The sequence below is a fragment of the Hippoglossus hippoglossus genome, chromosome 16 (assembly GCF_009819705.1).
Source record: "Hippoglossus hippoglossus isolate fHipHip1 chromosome 16, fHipHip1.pri, whole genome shotgun sequence".
In the NCBI taxonomy this organism is placed as follows: Eukaryota; Metazoa; Chordata; class Actinopteri; order Pleuronectiformes; family Pleuronectidae; genus Hippoglossus; species Hippoglossus hippoglossus.
In genome coordinates, this window is record NC_047166.1 from 9,882,271 (window position 1) to 9,900,904 (window position 18,634).

An 18,634-nucleotide genomic window follows, 5' to 3' on the forward strand; every position below is an offset into this window, starting at 1 on the left:
GCTGGTGGCGTACGCATTCAGGTCTGGATGTAAACCTTTCAACCCTTTTACACTTTGACATTAACATGAATATATTCTGGATATCTCACCTGGCTCAGGAAAAACGCATATTAATGCAAGGTGTAAATGTGCATATTCATATCTGGAGGTGGTTTGACTTCCCAAGTTGAAATGTGCTATAAATATAATAAAAAATTATAAATCACCCTCCATGTTGAAATGCCATTAACTTAAATGACTCAACATGTCCAGCAAAAGCCACAGTATCCACTGAGTCTTTCCTTACAAGGGATTTAAAATGAATGACGGCATTCCATGGCGTTGCATTCCTTGACCTGGGACGCACCCACACAAGTCTAGCAGCTCCTCCCACATAGTCTGCGCGCTGAGATCTGATCACAGTATCAGCAGAATCAAGATAATGATAACACTTCTCAATAGGTCCGATGTAAATCAGACGTTACTGTCCAGATAATGTATCCAGACACAGATCATGCTTTGATTACTGTTGTAGATAGAGGAGATTGCACGTCTCTCCCCATCTCTCTGCCCTCATTTCCCGTCATCCCTCTACTGTCATATCTCTAAGATCTGAACATGTCCAAAGATCCCTGCTCACTACACTGTAAATGCTTCTGACTGTGATCTTTTAAAAGGAGGCGGAGGATAAATCTTTAACTACAGTAAACATTTATTCCATCCATCAATCTGCAATCAATCTTTAGAGCAGCTCCGTAATTTGCAGGATCCGACTTCCCACAGCGCTGCCATTCCCCACCATGGTTATCATTAACCCAGTTTCCAAACAAGCCGGCAACCAGAATTAATTGATCAGTCAAAGGAACCAATGACTCAATCAACCGCTGAATACACATCCAAGTCTGCACCAGTCACCTTTTAAACTGAGGTGAAGCATGTTCTGTCAGAGCCGTGTGTGCGTGGAGTCCATAGAGAATCGAGGCAGAGGCGAGCGGAGCACACCTCAGCTCTCTGTAGTGGCTCCCCTTCTCTAAACACTGATCTGATAAGATAGGAGCAAACCCCACCAGGAATTTGTTTCCACCGCTCTTTTCACTGCGGAGCGGATGATAGCGGAGACACCCGGTATAGAGGAGAGCCGCTTTGGCCCCGTCTCAAGGCTCACCAGGAAAAAAGCAAGAGAAATCCACCGCAGAGGAAGAATCCAGGGCTGGTTATTGGTTCTGGCTCCTGTCAGACCGACCCAGAGGGGCCAAACATCTGCTTCTCTTATTTGATGGGGAGGGCAACAATATGCGCTTGGCAGTCGGCGTCAGCTCTCGCTTGCACAGAAAGGAGAGTGGCCCACAACTCAAGGGCATGGGCGAGAAATGATGACTGCTTTGATTTGACTACTCACTGACAAAAACGCAGATTCAATTAAACCCAGCTGAAGGTCATGGGGTAATACAATGTAAGCGAGTCAGGTGCTGTGCTTAATGGAGGTCCTCATGGCTCTGGTAATATCTAATCCAATGGCCCACTCTGACTGGCCCTGCGTGTCAGCCATTCATATACCCGGAGTGCTGAGAGCTGGGAGGGAGGTGAGGCGGCCCGGGTGAGGAATGTGCTTCAGATTCAAAGACTGATGTTAACAAACTGTGTTAGCTAATGTAGAGAGATGATAGACGATGTTATTACTGGAAATAGCGGCGGCGACAAGAACAGAAAGAACAGATACAAATCAGAAAAGGGGAGGGGGGAGAGGGGGGGAGAGACACAGGTGAGGAGGTGGTAAAGTACAGTAGGCGGGGAGTGGGAACTTTAGGTGGGAGGGAGAGAAAGAGGAGATAAGAAGGGAGCAGGCGGAGGAATTCGTGAGGAACTGAAAGCAGAGGAGAGCGGCTGAGGGGAAAGGGAGGAGCACCGAGCAGACAGCGAGGTTACGCATGAGAAGTCTGAGAAGGAATTAAAACTAAGCACAGAGAGGGAGCAGAGAAGGGCAAGAACAGGTAAAGTTGGTCAGGGTAGGTTTCAGTCTTACACCTCCTGACTAATTGCCAAGTTTTTTGTTTCCTCAGCGTGTTGAGAGAAAGCAAACAGAAAGCAAGAAAAGCAGCAAACAAAAAGAAACCACGGGACTAGAAAGCAGAAGTAACAAGACGAGGAGGGAGAGACAGCGGTTGAACGGTCACACATAAAGTGAGGAAGAGAAAGAGCAGAAGGAGAGACGAGGAGTGTGAGGAGTGCAGCGAGGTGGTAGTGTAAGAAAACAAGAGGACACTCATTGACAGGGAGGACGGACTTAAATCCACGGACTACTGACATCAGCAAAACAAAGGAAGAGGAGCATCAGAAAAGAGGTCACTGCAGACCAGCAGGAGTGGAACTCGCCTGAGGGCGTCTGCTATGCAACCGAGACAAGTGAGAGACAAGCTCAGACAAAGTTCACACAGGCAGTCCTCACTCTAACAGTACCATGTTGATGAAAGAGTACCGCATATGTATGCCACTGACTGTGGATGAGGTAAGTGTGTTTGTCTTTCCCACACACACACACATACACACACACACACACACACACACACACACACACACACACACACAAACACTGCCCTCCAACAAGTTTCATGTCAAAGACAACAGAGTGGGTTCTTATTTCAAAACTGTTCTCTCAACTCGTAATCTTAAAAGTGTTAATGCGCTGATAAGAAAATTGCAGACAGAGCACACAGACCTCCCGCGGCTGCTCTGTGGGAGCTTTGGCACGTCGGGTGGCGAGGTACGTTCAGCACCAACAGGCTCTGCCAACGTGACGGCGCCGACGCACAACACCTGGCCAGCAGCATCATTGCGCTGCTGTTGTGTCTAAATTATCTCCCCATCTGTCTGCCTCCCTGCTCCCCTCGCTTTCTTTAGCACTCCCCGCAGCAAACACAAACTAGTCGGACTGGTTACAGCTTTCCAAGATCCGAACTCAAACAAAAGGTATTTGGCCCGCAGGTTAATAAACAAAGGAGATCCCGCTAGAGGAAAGGGGTGGGTGGACGAGGGAGTTTAATGCGACACAGTGTCCTTCACAAGGAATGTCATCATCCCCTCCTGTACCCGCCCCCCCGCCCCCCCTTTGATTGTACCCGTTACCACAGCAGTGACAGTGACAAATAGCCGTCCAGAATAGGATTTACAGTGTCAGTACAGGACACACAAACTTCTGAGCTTGCAGCAAATCCTCTTTTCGCCGGAGTGTAATGTAAGTTTAAGTGCAGCCCTTTTTTCGGAGACGGTATCCAGTCGTTGGCAGCTTACCTGAACCTGAGCCATTCACAATGTCTTAGCGCTTGCTCAATTTTAAGAGGAAGCAGTATTGATTTTCAAGAGCAAAATAGCCAGTAGTACTTCTGTAACCCAATACAGCTGCACCGCGTTGAACAATGCCCCGTATCGTATTCTACCGTGGGAAAAGCTGACGGCTGTAGCTCAAGCAGTGGAGTGGATGAGTGCGGTTGGGGGGGGGGGTCTACGGCTCCAGATATGCTCATGCTCAAGTGTCCTGAAGCAAGACACTTAGTCTATAACCCAACTTATTGTATGTCTACAGCCCTGCAAACATTCCAATGCTGTTGGAACGGCGTCTAAACTTCGATCTTGTCAGGGGATGCATCATCAGGTTGAAGCGCCAACGTCGTCTTATTGTACATTGAATTTCAGACACTAATTCCATCACTTACTTTGCAGTCAAAACTTTTAGGCTGCCTATAAAAGTACTCTATAGCACTGTTAGGGTATATAAATGTCTACTTAAGTGTCAGTAAATGTAATGTGAGAGGTGGTGCCATAGACCTGCCATCAACCACCGGGGGTTGATGAAGTGTTTGCAAGGATGTGGAGGAGAAATCAACATCCCTTAGCTCACAAGCAACCGACAAATGAATCTGCAGCATCCTCCAGATTCAGCCTCCTTGGAAGTTCTCATGTTGTATTTCTTTACGGCCATAAATCAAAGGGGATTTAATTATTCCAGGAGGAAAAATGTCAAAGTGAAGGCAGGTCTCTACAAAATCATTTAAATGATAAAATACAGGTTTGCATATATTCTTTTAAAACAGGACACACTTATACCATCAGGGGTCATATAATAACTGAAGTGGAGATAATTCATGCGTAGCTTAGGGGTTTATAAATACACTTGTGTACGGAGGCTCAGACTTTTGGGAGATATTGTTGAGTCAACAGCTGCACATCAAGATAAAAAAAAAAACAGAAGTCAAAATAGAACCAAGGATTCGTCTGAGTCACTGAGGAAGAGAAAGAAACTGCAGCAGTGTGTGAATTAATGTCAAAAAGTCACATTAAATCCCCTTTGATTCAGTATTGTAAAGCAACTTTCAATGTGTTTTTATAGGTACTGTAAATCACCACTTTAAAAGGGAATTAGATGTTGGTTATTATTTACGGAGAGGGATACATTTTACGTTTATGAGGCGACTACACAGTCAAACACAAGTAAGTACAAGGGTTTTTTTTATTGGTTTGGCAAAAATTACTTAATTTCCATTGTCAGTGAACAGATAGTGTTAAATAAGTTTTGCCTTCTCACAAATTAGAATTTTTTGTTTTAAACTTTATTTCGTTTGTTGTTGTTTATTTATCATAGCTGCGTTCATTCACACTTGCTGTCACACCCCAGCCCGAAGCAGTGATGAGCTACGAGTTTGTGACAAACTCACAGCTCGTAAACCGATCCGCGCCTTTCCCTTTTTTTTTTGTCTATTTTTTTTTTTTAGAGACAGTAGGAGAAGAATAAACAACAGAAACACTGTGGAGGACTTTCTCATCACATCGCTCATCACAGACTTTCAGAGAACATTATGGTGACTTAGGGACAGATAAGTGTTCTTTCAGCTTCCTGCTTAAGATTTGTTTTCCGCAAAGTGAAAGGAGATTCACAACCTGTGTGGGAGGAAGTCACTAATGTGTAGTCTGTGAGTCTAAAGATGGTGTAAAAGCACCCATCGCTATGATTAATTAAGTCCCATGAATACGCAATAAGTAAATATTGAATGTTGACGCTCCCCAGTAATTGGAACAAGAAGGAGGGGTGTCACATGCTGTCAGCAGAGTACAGTGAAGGATGGCAAACTGATGTGTGCCCTCCTCTTTCTCTTTGCCGCCCCATCTCGCTCTGATTCTACTTTTAATTAAAATGATGCTTTAGTGGCACACAAATTTATATAGGGCAGGGAAAAGAGTTGCATTGTGGTGGCCACAGCCGAACAGTTTAGTTGCACCGTGTGATATGGAATTAGGACAAACAAAATACGGTAGTAAGAGGTTACTGTAGTATGTTTTTTGTGAATTTTTGTGAAAAAAGCAACTCTGATTCTGTAAAGCTGAGCTCATTGAGGAGGTTCCTCCAGATATCTCTTGTCTAAATGTCAGGACTAGTCAGTATAATTTACACAACCTAAAATCCCCAATTGTTCCTCGAAGGGCGGTTACAGTTCCCCTGGAATCCGTCCAAGAGGCGTTGTTAACTGTCACACACCAGACCAACAAAGCCATGAGATTAAATAACAACAGAATGAGACGCCTCCATTGACTAATCTTGTGTCAGTCATCATATCAAGTTTACAAAATGTGTGTGATTAGTCCGAACAATCCCTGGATGGAATGAAATCTGAATGGAAGGGGCCCCTTATTGGTCTGGTCTGGTTTCCAGACTAATCTGCAACCCATACAGCATCCGTAGCACAACTTCTATCCTCAGAGAAATACCTCCAATGGGCCAAAACAGGAGAATCTTGAGGAAGAGAGCAACAAAGGAAGGGTCTGGTGTATGGGAACAAGTGTGTACAGAAAAATAAAAAACAATGAGTCAAGGTTGTGTGCAGGCTCAAAAACTTAATTCAGACTACATGTATATACTGTATCTTTGAAGGATCTCAGTCATCCAGGTCACGATATCTTCAGTTCTACATGTGTATTTAGACTGGACACACAAGTAAGTCCAGATGTCCATGGACATAATGTATAACTATAACTTTTTTCAGGAATTTGTTAAAACTTTCTTTAACATTGTGAGATGGGATATTTAAAAAACAAATGTCATTGATTTGATTGAAAGAAAATCAGTGACTGATATTTATGGGACTGCCTCGGTGGAGGTATGAACTCTACGGAGTGTCATTCTAGTTGCTTATGAATACAATTGTATTATTTAAGTTATTTATAATAAGTTACATAAAACCATTTTAAAGTATCAGAGAAAATGTGACAGTATAACTGCTCAATTTAACACATGATCACAATTATCAAATAATTGTAAATGAAACTAACACTTTACTCCAAACTCATCAGTTCAGGTGGCCTCATTCAGAACACACCTTGCTCTTCATATTTGCTCACGACCATAACGATTTTCTCTTCTCACTCCATCACCATTCTCACCATTGTCACCCTCCAGTACAAGATCGGGCAGCTGTATATGATCAGTAAGCACAGCTGTGAGCAGAGCGGTGGGGGAGAAGGCGTGGAAGTGGTGAGAAATGAGTCAAACATTCACCCTCAGCACGGCCCGGGACAGCTGACCGAGAAGCGGATCTACCTCAGCAGGTAGAGTGCACTCCAACAAACGACTGTGTCCCTAATGACACAGCAACCTGAGCCTTGTCCTCGTGTTGTCAGCTCTGCCATTAGGATAACTGATTGACTTTGATCTTTGAGCTCTTGATTCACTGTAAAACTTGACGTCCTGTGACAAGCAATAAAACCTGATTTCAGCAAAGCAACATCCACGCCTCAGAGATACCTGCCTTCATCTAAAGTCCACGTGCATGACCTCTGTCTCAGACATGTTGAGGCCGGTGCTTTGGGATTAGAGTGGAACTGTTTTTGTTCTATGATCTCATCATCAAGGGTTAAGGGTTAACCCTAACCCTAACCCTAACCATCCAAGTTCTGTTAGTGTTAAGTCTAGACTACCAGCCAACAAAAACACGTCCACATCATCCTGAGGTGGCATTGACTGGATATGTTGTTTTGAGGTTTGAGCCTCTGATTTTTTCATTGTAGTGTTGAAATTGCATCAGTCTTCATTGTCAGACTATTTTTACTGAGACCAGGTGTAAAAAAAAACGTCCATACACTCAAATGATGGTAACAGCAGCATTTAAACCCTAATTAATGTTTTATTACATATTATAATGTAGTAATAAGCAGGTAAAAGGCAATTTAACTGTTTATTAAAGAAATAGTTTGAACGTTTGGAAAACACGTATTCACCTTCTGGCAGTGAGTTAGACGAGTGGATTGATATCACACATGGATGCATGAGTATGCATTTACAGCCAGTTAGCTTAGCTTAGCATAAATACTAGCCTTGGCAAGCAGCTAGCCTGGCTTTGCCCTGAGGTAATGAAATATCTAGTATCTGGTTTGTTTAACCAAACCAAAATCCAACGTGTAAAGACGGATATGCAGATTTTGTTTTATTTGGACTTAGCCAGACCAACGTTTTCCTTCATTTCCAGTCTTTTATGCTAAGCTACAGAAAGCTAACTGCCTGTAGCCTTATATTTCACATGCAGAAATGAGAGTGGGGTACACTTTCTCAGGTAACTCTCATCAAAAATATAAATATTTTTGAACATATTGAAAATTGTTTTTATTATTTTGCCACGATTTTACTAATATTTTTGAATAAATCAAATTTTAGAAAACGTATGTGTAACATGTGTCAATAGACATTGTTACTACTATCAATCCTTCATTATCTGTATATACACAAACGTTGAGATGTAAAAATTGGTAATTAACAGGGTTATATATTAGTTTACAACTATATGATAATGTGTCATAAACCATTTAGTGTTTAGTATAGGTTTAAAATGAAGTTTCACCCAAGTTATTTCTGAATTTCCTTAAAGCAAAGATATAATATTTTTCTAATGTTAAATAAACACATCTACAGATCGACATCAGAGTAAACAGGGATCTGTGAGCAGTGACATGGCTGAGGTGATGACTGTTGAGTCACAGGACTTTGAAGCTACGTGTGACTAAAGGTTTCCTGTTTTTGTGCTGAAAGAATGTGTTTTATTTGCTTTGCACTCAGGATGACAGTCCTCTTACCAGTGAGTGATGACCATAGTGGAAAACCAGTCTGAAAAACAAAAACAAAAAAACAGAATTCTTGTCTAAGTCTAAATTCATTCCCTAACCCGCAGCTCACCTCACTCATTACCCTAATGTAACCTCAACTCTTATTCTAATCACCACTATAAACCGAAGACCTAATCCTAAAGTAAACTCTAAAAGAAGTAAATGTTCTCACTGTGGAGGATTTTCCTAATCTTTCTGTGCTTGTGGGACATTTGGTCTACATTTGTAAAGATACACTAAAACACACACACACACACATAAGTACAGTTGCTGCAGAATATATTCGACCTCAATCATGTTCTGACATGTGACCTAGAAGTAACAGTAACAATTCATCACCACAGGTGTAATTGGAAATGAGTCATACAAATCAACGCTATGGCGAGAGTAGCCTACAGGTAATCTGGCTATAAATGGCACAAAAACCACTTAGGAGCTCTGTGTCTACGTCCATGATCTCTCTCCCACTCTCGGACTCACGCTGCTCTCTTCTCTCTTCCTGTCTTGCTTTCAGTAAACTGCCGTCCTGGGCGCAAGCGTTTGTCCCGCGAATCTTCTATGTGACGGAAAAGGCCTGGAACTTCTACCCATACACCATCACAGGTGCTTCTGTTTGTGTTAAACATCAGATCGCTTTCACCTCAATGCATTATACACAACTTATTTACTTATAACAGCTGGTATTCCAAGTGCCATCAAATATTTATCACAGCGTATGCATGTATCCCCCTGTGGAAGCATGTATGTGTGTTTTTGTGTGTGTGTGAGAGCAACTGTGTTCTCATGCATGTATGAGTAACTAATGCTCTTTCTCCCTGTCCATATTGAACGTCCCTGGTGCTGCAGAGTACTCAGTAAGTATTCTCACACATCATTTACTGTACATGAACACAACAGAGCTCATCTCTTTCCACTATCAGTCGATCTAATCTGCCGCCTGCTTCCACTCGCTCTATCTCTGCCCCTCAACCATTTTCTCCCATTTTTACCTCTCCTCACCCCGTAGCTATCGTTCCTCCCCAAGTTCAGCATCCGCATTGAGACGAGATTCGAGAACAACAACGGCGATAACGACAACGTGAGTATGACTGAGAGCAAGTGAGAGGTGAGAAAGATGGTGATTAGAGAAGATGGGGAGGAGAAAACATGGGGGAGAGAGAGAGAGAGAGAGATGGCAATTTTCTCTGTAGCACGAGGAAAATGTTCATCACATTGATGGGCCCATTACTAGGAAAACAAGAAAAGCACAAAATGCACTGTTGGCAGATCTATTACCCGGACATGCAACATGGTGATTGTGGCTGCAGTGTTGCATTTTGTCCAAGTCCAACACCCACACACACCCACACACACAAACACACACACACACACACCCACCCACCCACACAACCACCCACACACACAAACACACACACACACACACACACACACACACACACACACCCCAACACACACAACGTCAGTTTAGGTCTGGGTTGTGTTATCTGCGAAAGAATCTAGTAACAAGACCCAACATGTCACAATATGGAGTTGTGGACTTCTGCTTGTGTGAAAAATGTGGTGACTCTTGTTTCTTGTCACACAGTTAGAGGTTACATGAGGTTATTTCAAACAAACACACATTCACATGAAGTCGGGCAAAGTCCTCACACGTCAGCTACAGCACCATTTTTACTCGGATACTTTCTGTATAATTGTTAATGCATGATTTATGATAGAGTATTTGTACAGTGGATAAGAACACTGTGACAGCATCGTGCCCTGAGCACATTGTAAAAAAGCAACACATCCAGCTAAAGCAACATATTCCATAAAAGGGAGTCAGACCCTGAGCAGACACGGACCAACAGGAGCGTAGCGGGGTTTTATCTAACGGCAGGTTTTTCCCATTTGTTAGTTTTCAGTGGTGAAATGACCGACTTCACTGGGGCTTTATGCACATATTTTAAAAAGTGCCGTATCCCCTCTCTCCTTATTTTCCCCTCCATTGTCTCTCAAGGAAAAGTGAATTCTGCTCCCATAACTCCTTCCCCCCCCCCACTCTTAATATCCTTCATACATCCTCCTTTTTTCTCCTCTGCCCTCTCTGTCTGTTCTCTCCTCTCTTTGCTCCAGTGTGATTTGCTCCAGGGGCCTCAGGGTGGGATATAGTGAGGGGTGTTATGGTGTGTGACCTTAGTTTCTACACAGTTACTCATCTACTCTCATCCAGCTCTCCACTGTGTGCCAGAGTATGCAGGGAGTGTGTGTGTGTGTGTGTGTGTGTGTGTGTGTGTGTGTGTGTGTGTGTGTGTGTGTGTGTGTGTGTGTGTGTGTGTGTGTGTGTGTCTGCTCTCATTATACTGTACGACCTCCCCCATCTGTTTGGATGTAGGTGTTTGGGGACAGGCCGACCCCAGCGGAGGGTGTGAGTTTCCTGGATATCCTGAGTGACCCCATCCCTGAAAAGCACTACAAAGAGGAGGAGGTGTGTACTGCACCGTCACAAACACACAAACATGAGCAGTTTATTAGGAACACTTAAGACCCAGCAGTCTAATACAACAGTGGTGCAATGATTCCCCCCTGTCATGAAGGTGGAAATATTCAGTTTTTATTGAAGCTGTTGATTTAACTGCGTGATCATTATTTGGGGCTGATGTGTTACACTGCACACTGCCAGGTGTATATAAAGTGTACTTGTCTTTGCAATATTCCATGATCAGGTTAAATAAATACCTTATTCAACTATTTGATACGAGTTAGGTGAGCAGATTGTCTCTTATGTCAAATATGAAATGAAAGCCTAGGACAGCAGTCTTGGCATAAATCTTGACACAAAACGAGAAAAACAACAACAACAACAACATAAAATGCCTCCATACTGCTCCTGTGGTGTCATCAAGTGTCTGTAAGTCAAGGCATTTGTTGCAGGTTAAGAGCTTAAATCTTCTCATGTAACTCTGAGGAAAGCAGATATGTGCATCTACAAATGATAACACACAAATGATAATGTGCGTTTTTTGCATGTGAAAGAGCATAAATCAGTTAAAACATCCACGTCCCTCTTCTACACCTGTCTGTCTTCATTCCTTTCTCTCCAAGGTTTTACACTTCTTTATTGCCTGCGAGTCCTCAGAGATAAAGGTCGATTCACAGGCCTGGGTGCACAGATGTGTGCAGACAAGCACACATAAGCATAGACCATACACTACATCACATGCACGCACAGACTAACAAAAAGAACCGCCAACACACCCATTTCATATTAGGCGACACTGTGAGAACATATAATCACAGAGACAAACGGTTTCCAATCAGCTTTGGTCACAGATGCATAATGCGTTTTATCATGCTTTCCTCTGATGGGATGTGTTGGGCAACAATCTGTTTGCACCTCCTCTCACATATTGTCACACTCATTTTCACACACACAGTACAAATGCACTTACACACACACACATCCATAACTCCCCTGAAGATGCCTCACAGGACCCAAGTTTCTGCAGCGTCAGCAAGTAACATATAGACCGGCTGTTTGCTCTGTGCAGGACCTGAGTCGCTGGCAGTCAGATAAAACTGGCAGAGGGCCTCTGGAGGAGAGCTGGAGAGACGACCACAAGCCCATCATGTGCTCCTATAAGAGGGTGCAGTGCAGCTTTGAGGTCTACGGCTTTCAGACCAGGACTGAGGAGTTCATACACAGAGTGAGACAGAGTTTCTTTCTTCCCCCCCATCATTCCTTTTCCCTATGCTGATGTCGTGAGGGTTGGATCAAGATAAGATCTGCAATTACAGTTACGAGCACATACAGGTGTAATACAAGGTGGGAAAATTAGATTTTAGAGCTAATTGGATTTCATAAAGTGCTCTGCTCCTTTTTTGAGCACTGATTTGTGCACGTTGTTTTCACTTGTACAGTAAAATGGTGATCTCCAATGATCATGATTGGTTATTACCTCCGCCAAGGAGCTTTTATTTTCATCTGCGCTTGTTTCTTACCACGGACCTTTAAACCTGTGAAGGCATTTTTCAACATTTACGTATATATTTCTCAGAGAATTATTAATGGGTTTAGATGTTTTTTTAAATATTTACAAATGTGTGGAATTTGGTGCAGATCCCCCCCCCCCAAAAAAGGATTTGTTAAATTCAATGTGGTTTCATAAGGGGCCTTGGTCGAGATGCGCGTTTGAATATGCCATATGTTGCATTTAGACATAAAAAGAATCATTAACCACATTAATTTATAGAAAATAATTAAATGCCAAGAAGGCTGTTAGCCTCAGGTGAGCTCTTCACTGCTTTTTATGCAACCAACTATTTTGTTGGAATTATTAGGAAATGTGCTGTAATGGTTTTTCCACCACGAAAGAGTGAGCAGGCGTCTTTTCTTACAGCTCAAAAAAAGCAAAGGTTTTCACAGTTTCAGGTCAGAGGAATGAGTTAAACGCCCGTTGGGGAAAAAAAAAAAAAAATCACTTTCAAAACATTTGTCTGACACAATGAAGCAAAGCAATGAAGCATGAAGGAAAACTGAAAGCATTTAAAGGCAAACTCGCTGCACCCTTTTTTCCCACACTGTTAAGGCATAGCCACTGTTTATGGGAATGTCCTTTTAGTTTCAGTAAGTGCAAATAATACCGCTGAGATAAGTTTCAACTAATGTGAGATAAGTCTCCATTTATCTCAACCATGATCTCATTCGTTCAAAGTAATTACACAAAAGTTTATCCAACGTTTTGACAATGACGTCCTGTGAACTGGTACCGATTGTGGTAACTGCACACACATGACTGCACACGTTTCAATGTCGTTTGATTTAATTTTGTTTCTGGTTTTATTTCAGAACATCAGGGACATTCTTCTGGTCGGCCACAGGCAGGCGGTAGCATGGATAGACGAATGGCACGGTGGGTCAGACATACACACACAATGCAGCTTTTAAACATTCAGAGCAGTGCGGTTGTGCAGTTTTTTTTCTTCTTTTACCTTCAATATATATGTAATATTTCATACTCTGCTCTAATGCTTTGAGTGTCTACATTTGTACTGTGCTTTTCCCCACAGGGCTGAGTTTGGAGGAGGTGAGAGAGTACGAGCAGATGATGCAGGAGAAGACCAACAGCAAAGTCAAATCCAGCCAGAACAGCACAGGTGAGATTGCAGCTCCTGACCTGCACTGTACTGAAATACCACAGAGGATACAAGGGGAGACAGAGGGGGAGACAGAGGGGAGACAGAGGGGGAGAGGAGAGATAATACAGCTGGAGGTGAGAGCGGTAAAGGTAGAGAGAGCAGAAGCAGAAGATGAGATGGGGCATAGATGAAAAGCAGCAAGTTTGAAATGTATGTTTCTGCATTTCATTTGGACATAATAAGCAGGGAGGTCTACAGAGGAAATACTGGAATGCCAAAAAACACTTAAAACGCAGCTCACATGTTGTAGATCATTAGGAATTTAAAGCTGAACAGGTCATTTTGTATTTATTTAGCCTGCCGTGATGTCTGTAATGCCATCGGGCTTGAACAGAGGTTTGTTGCACCATTAATGCCTTCGCTGCCCAACAACTACCCAGATGGCTGGTGTGCATCTGTGGGAGAGGAACGGAGAGTGGAGAGCAGTCGGGAGGCATTTCACAACACAAGGAGCGGAGTGGGGGGAGAGACAGAGGGTACATGCCCGGAAAAGGACGACAGAAAGACAGATGTAGGGGGGGGGAGTGTGGGCTGCCTCATGAAGTGATAATGCCACTGCGTCGGTCTAATAAACAGTGTAATGCAGACACCTGCTGAACTGTCCCCCGCACCAAGCAGCCACTGCAGCAGTTAGCTGCAAATGTCAGCCCTGGCAGGGGTCTGTGTCCTGTGTGTGTGTGTGTGCGTGCGTGTGTGTGCGTGTGTGTGTGCTTTTGTGCTTGTGTGAGTGTTTGTTCACCCTGCCCCCTTCTGGTTAGTGTGGTGAACCTCAGCTGGATGTGAGCGATATCAAGGGTAGAATTGCCAATATGGCCTGTAGCATCTCTCTCTCTCACCCCCCCCTCTCGCTTTCTTTCTCTCCCTCTCTCTCTCTCTCTCTCTCCCCGTGTGTGTGATGATGAGACATCAACCTGCAACAAATCTGCAGTCATTGCTCAACCTGCTGCGGCTCACTGCACTGCCCTGAGCCCCTACAGGTTGCACTCTGCTACTGCTTCCATCTCCGCTCAGGCCCAGTACTCGTTTTTATTTTACATTGCATTACATTTAGCTGAAGCTTTTATCCAAAGCGACTTACAGTAAGTGCATGAGGGTACAAACCCAGATCAGCAAGAATCAAGTAAGTACAATTTGCTTCAAAAAAGCCAAATTACAAGTGCTACATGCAAGTCCCATATAAGTTTAATTAAAAATATATATTTTTTAAATATAAACACCAAAGTTGACGGTGGTTCATTAGACATCATCTTCTTAACCCAGGTGTAGTCAGAAGAGATGCGTCTTTAGTCTACGGCGGAAGATGTGTAGACTTTCTGATGTCAATGGAGAACTCATTCCACCAATTGGGAGCCAGGACAGCAAACAGTCCTGATTTTGTTATTTCTTTCCTTTTATTTGTCAGTCATAATAAATGCAAATGGATGTCATTTACTCAAATAAAGAGTCGACTGTGTGAGTTGAATACCAATGAGGGGTTTAACTAACGTGAATCTAAGTGTACGACAGAGATCTTAAGTAATCTTAAATAAATTAAAAGCATAAACACAGTTCTCCCTCTGTCTCTCATCTCCTTCTCAATGTCTCTTGCTTTTCTTCCCTTTTTTACAATTGTCATTTCTTTCAGAAATAATACAATTGTCTTGTGAAAGCAAATAATATCCATCTATCCATCTATCTGTATATCTCAGGGCCACCAGCAGCCTCTCGTCCTGCGTACTCTCGCTCCATCTCGGTGACAGATGAGCGTTCCCTGAAGAAGATGGGAGTGACGACTGCGTCCATGCCTGACCCTTCAGAGTCCTCAGTGCCACACTGTCCCATGCGCATGCACTCCACCCCTGAATGATACTACACACATGGCTACGCACACAGCTCCTCGAACACACAGCTACACGCGCACACCCACAGATAGAGCATACCGTACAATGCAAACACACAGAAACCCAAAGTCAGCACATGTCAGAGTTACATGTTACAATACACACAGTCGCAGAGTGGCATGATCCGTAAAGGACCAGCTCAACATTTTTGGGTAAAGAGCTTGTTTGTTTAGATGAGCAGATCATTGCCACTTAATATAAAGCTACAGCCAGCAACTGGTTAGCTTAGCACCAGGGGGGAAGACAGTGTCGCACAGCCATTGCATTGGCATCTCCACAACGCTGTGTCAGCATTAGAGGAGGGTCTGGCTGCACCCATTATCATTCTGCTATAGGGGAAAAAAACACTCTGGCTTGTTTTTATTTCTTGAAACCAATTACTAGTCTTCTTGGGGGGGGGGGGGACTATAGAGCTTATAAGCTCAGGATGGAGTAACGGTTGGAGCCCTTATAAGAAATGGTTAATTCCCTGCAAAGAAGACGAAAACAAAATCAGTCAATGACGTGCGATTCCAAATTGTCATCAAAACTTGCCATCATCAGTGAGTAGGTTTCCAGCTCAGTTTCTCGAACCAAGTACATTTTGAAAATATCAGGCAGAAACACAGCCGGTAAATCAGATTAATTCAAACGTGACAGTATTCACCTAACAGCACCTTTAAAACTCACAAATTAATATAAAACAATTAAAATGCTTGACGGGGGGGTGATGTACTGCACAATTTTCTTATATCACTGTAAAACAACCAATTGTTTTTATAACCAGATCATGAAATATAACATGTAAATAAGTGATTTTTTACGTGGTGGCTGGTGGATGTCTAAACCATTTTGACAGAGCCAGGTTTGCAGTTTCCTGAAAACAGAGATTGAATCAGTGCTTTTCCCAAAATGTCCTTTCGCACTTCACAGATACATGTATCCGCTCTTACGCACATCTTGCAGTTCTCTTAATGTAAAAACCGCATGAACACAACAAGAAGACTATTACCCCCATTGCCTTCAACAGTTGTCTTCAGCGGCATGTAAACGTGGTGCATTTCAAGTCTTTCTCAGTAATTTCCTCAGCCGTAGTGGAGCTCACCAGCCACCAGCAGGGCTCTCCGATTGTTTCCCAGCGCCCGGCCTGTGGCCTACAGACAGATGCATAAGGAGTTTAATAGAGTGGATCTAATGAGAGAGCCGAGGAGAAGGGGGAGGCTGTCAATGCTATGGATCTGCTCCCCTCTCCACCTCAGCCAATAGGTCAGACCAGGTGTATTGACAGAGGGCAGCGAGGCGTTGTATTGGTTCCTTGATCGCTTAGCTGAGACCTGCAAATGGGTCAAGCCGGGACTAAACTTCAATTATGAGTCAATGATGTGAGCATTTCTAAGACGATTAGCTTTTTTTTTTTGTATATGTATATTTAGAAGTTGTCAGGGATCAACAACTGCAACGCTGAAAGAAATACTATTCTGTTGCCTCATATGTGAAATACTCCCTTAAAGATGAATCAAGTAGAATTTGTACATGAAAATTACCCTGTATAGCCTTTTATAAATGATTTCTATCAATAAATACATTTGATTTTCAATGAGAAGATTCACTCGTGTCCTGATATGTGCACAGTTAAGCGAAAAAATGGACTCGGCGCACACATTATCAGCCGTGTTTGATCGGTATTGACCTGTAACGATGGACCAGCTGCTGGCACATCACAGCCCTCACATGTAATCTACTCACCAATTTCACACTTGTGTGCCCAGTGGATCAGGCTCCAGCGGCAGCAGACCTCTTGGTCCAACCTAATTTGGCTCCGTGGCTCATGGCAGTTTTTCTCTCTGCAAGAGAAACGGAAGAGAATAATGAATGTTTAACAGATGCGAGGTTGTGGGTTGGGCGTGTTTGCATGTCTGTTATCGTTTTATTGCTTTATTTTTTCAAGACATCAGGACAAAAGCCAAGGCTTGACGCAGAGGGGACCTGGAAGTGATTGACAGACAGCTTGAGTCGAATGGCACGCTAAGTAGCTGGAGGCTCATTATGGCTTCTTTCATCCACACAAATCAAGAGCCACCATGACAATGTGTTTCAGCTTCCAGACAAGGGGGGCTTGCAGACGTTCATTCACAAATTCGTACATACATGAACGAAAAACTCTTCCTCTCAATGTCTCTTTTTACAGTAGCAGCAGGAGGATCTAAGAGCAAGAGCTCAACACAGACAGCAGTGTTCACAAGTGCTGCAGAGGGAGCACAAACCGCCGACTGTACTGCATTAACATTATCTCTTTTACTTCTTCTCTCCCATCACATCTTTCCTCTCGTCATTGCCGTTCCACTCTTCTCCTCCGCTGCTCCTCTCTTCGTTCTGTTCTCTCCCCTCGCATTCCTGGATTTTCCCCTTTATCTGCTTTTCTTTGGCTTCCTCTTTATCTGTGTGTCCTCATCTTCATTCCTCAAGAGGGCCTCTAAAGAAGATGTACTGTGTTCATTACATGGGAATGTTCCCCACGGTACATTATCATAGATCCTGACCCTGTAGCGTTGAATCATCTTGCTATTCCCAGTTTGCCCATCAGACCCCACAAATAGCACGGCAGAGGAAAGTCGGGACGCTCTCTAGAGCCGCCTGCAGCCACCTGCACTGTACTTCACTGTGCGGTCAGTGTCACGCAGAACTTTGAGCTGGACACAAGGGACGGAGACAGGACAGTGGAAAGACAGAAGGGAACGAGGGATAGACAACTGATCGAGGGACGAAGAATTAAATTTACATAGCGAGACAGTTTGAACACACAGGATGAAGAGCTGGAATCAGTTTGTCCGGGTAAAGAATACAAACAATGTGTGTGTGTCGACATAACTTCTCTCCCCCCTTAATGGCATTTTGCCCAACCACACTGACGTACGAGCCTCTTCTCCAGATCGATACATACTCTCCATTCACCAGACAGACAGTAATGCAAAAGGCCTCATTTGTTTGACGATGTCTGTGTGCGTGTCTGTGTGCGTGTCTGTGTGCGTGCGTGCGTGTGCGGTTTCATGTCTGTTGTTGCTGTTTAACTCGGCCGTTAAAAGAGAGTGACCAATAAGCCGCATAGTTTTGCATGTCACAAACTGAATTGCTTCATTGACATCAATCAACATTGACTTCATACACGTGTGTGTAAGTGAGAGTGTGTGTAGTTATACAGCCCCCCCACCCCCACCCCCAGAATTAGTGAAGAGAATTAAAGGGCATAACTTTGTGTGTAAACATGAAATTATGAGATTGTGTAGTTATATCTTTACAGTAACACAACCCTGACAGAATTAGTGAAGTGAAATAAAGGCTGACTCAGTGTTAATAAAGGTGATATTATACGAGTATTTACTTCCCATCGTGTCGTTATCTGTGTCTGATACGGCGTGTGTGTGTGTGTGTCTGTGTGTGTGCACACGCACATGTGAGAATTCCCAGGAGTGTAATTC

At 43.4% G+C, this 18,634-nt stretch overlaps 1 protein-coding gene across 1 annotated transcript; it reads left to right on the forward strand.

Moving 5' to 3' along the window:
* The first annotated feature begins 1,819 nt into the window (after positions 1 to 1,819).
* Positions 1,820 to 16,757, forward strand: pitpnc1b (phosphatidylinositol transfer protein cytoplasmic 1b). The gene is made up of 10 exons (XM_034612077.1): positions 1,820 to 2,485; positions 6,425 to 6,573; positions 8,636 to 8,724; positions 8,968 to 8,975; positions 9,128 to 9,199; positions 10,496 to 10,588; positions 11,652 to 11,807; positions 12,950 to 13,013; positions 13,171 to 13,257; positions 14,988 to 16,757. The coding sequence occupies exons 1-10, from the start codon at positions 2,438 to 2,440 to the stop codon at positions 15,143 to 15,145; spliced, it is 924 nt and encodes a 307-aa protein (XP_034467968.1). The 5' UTR covers positions 1,820 to 2,437; the 3' UTR covers positions 15,146 to 16,757.
* The last annotated feature ends 1,877 nt before the right edge of the window (positions 16,758 to 18,634 follow it).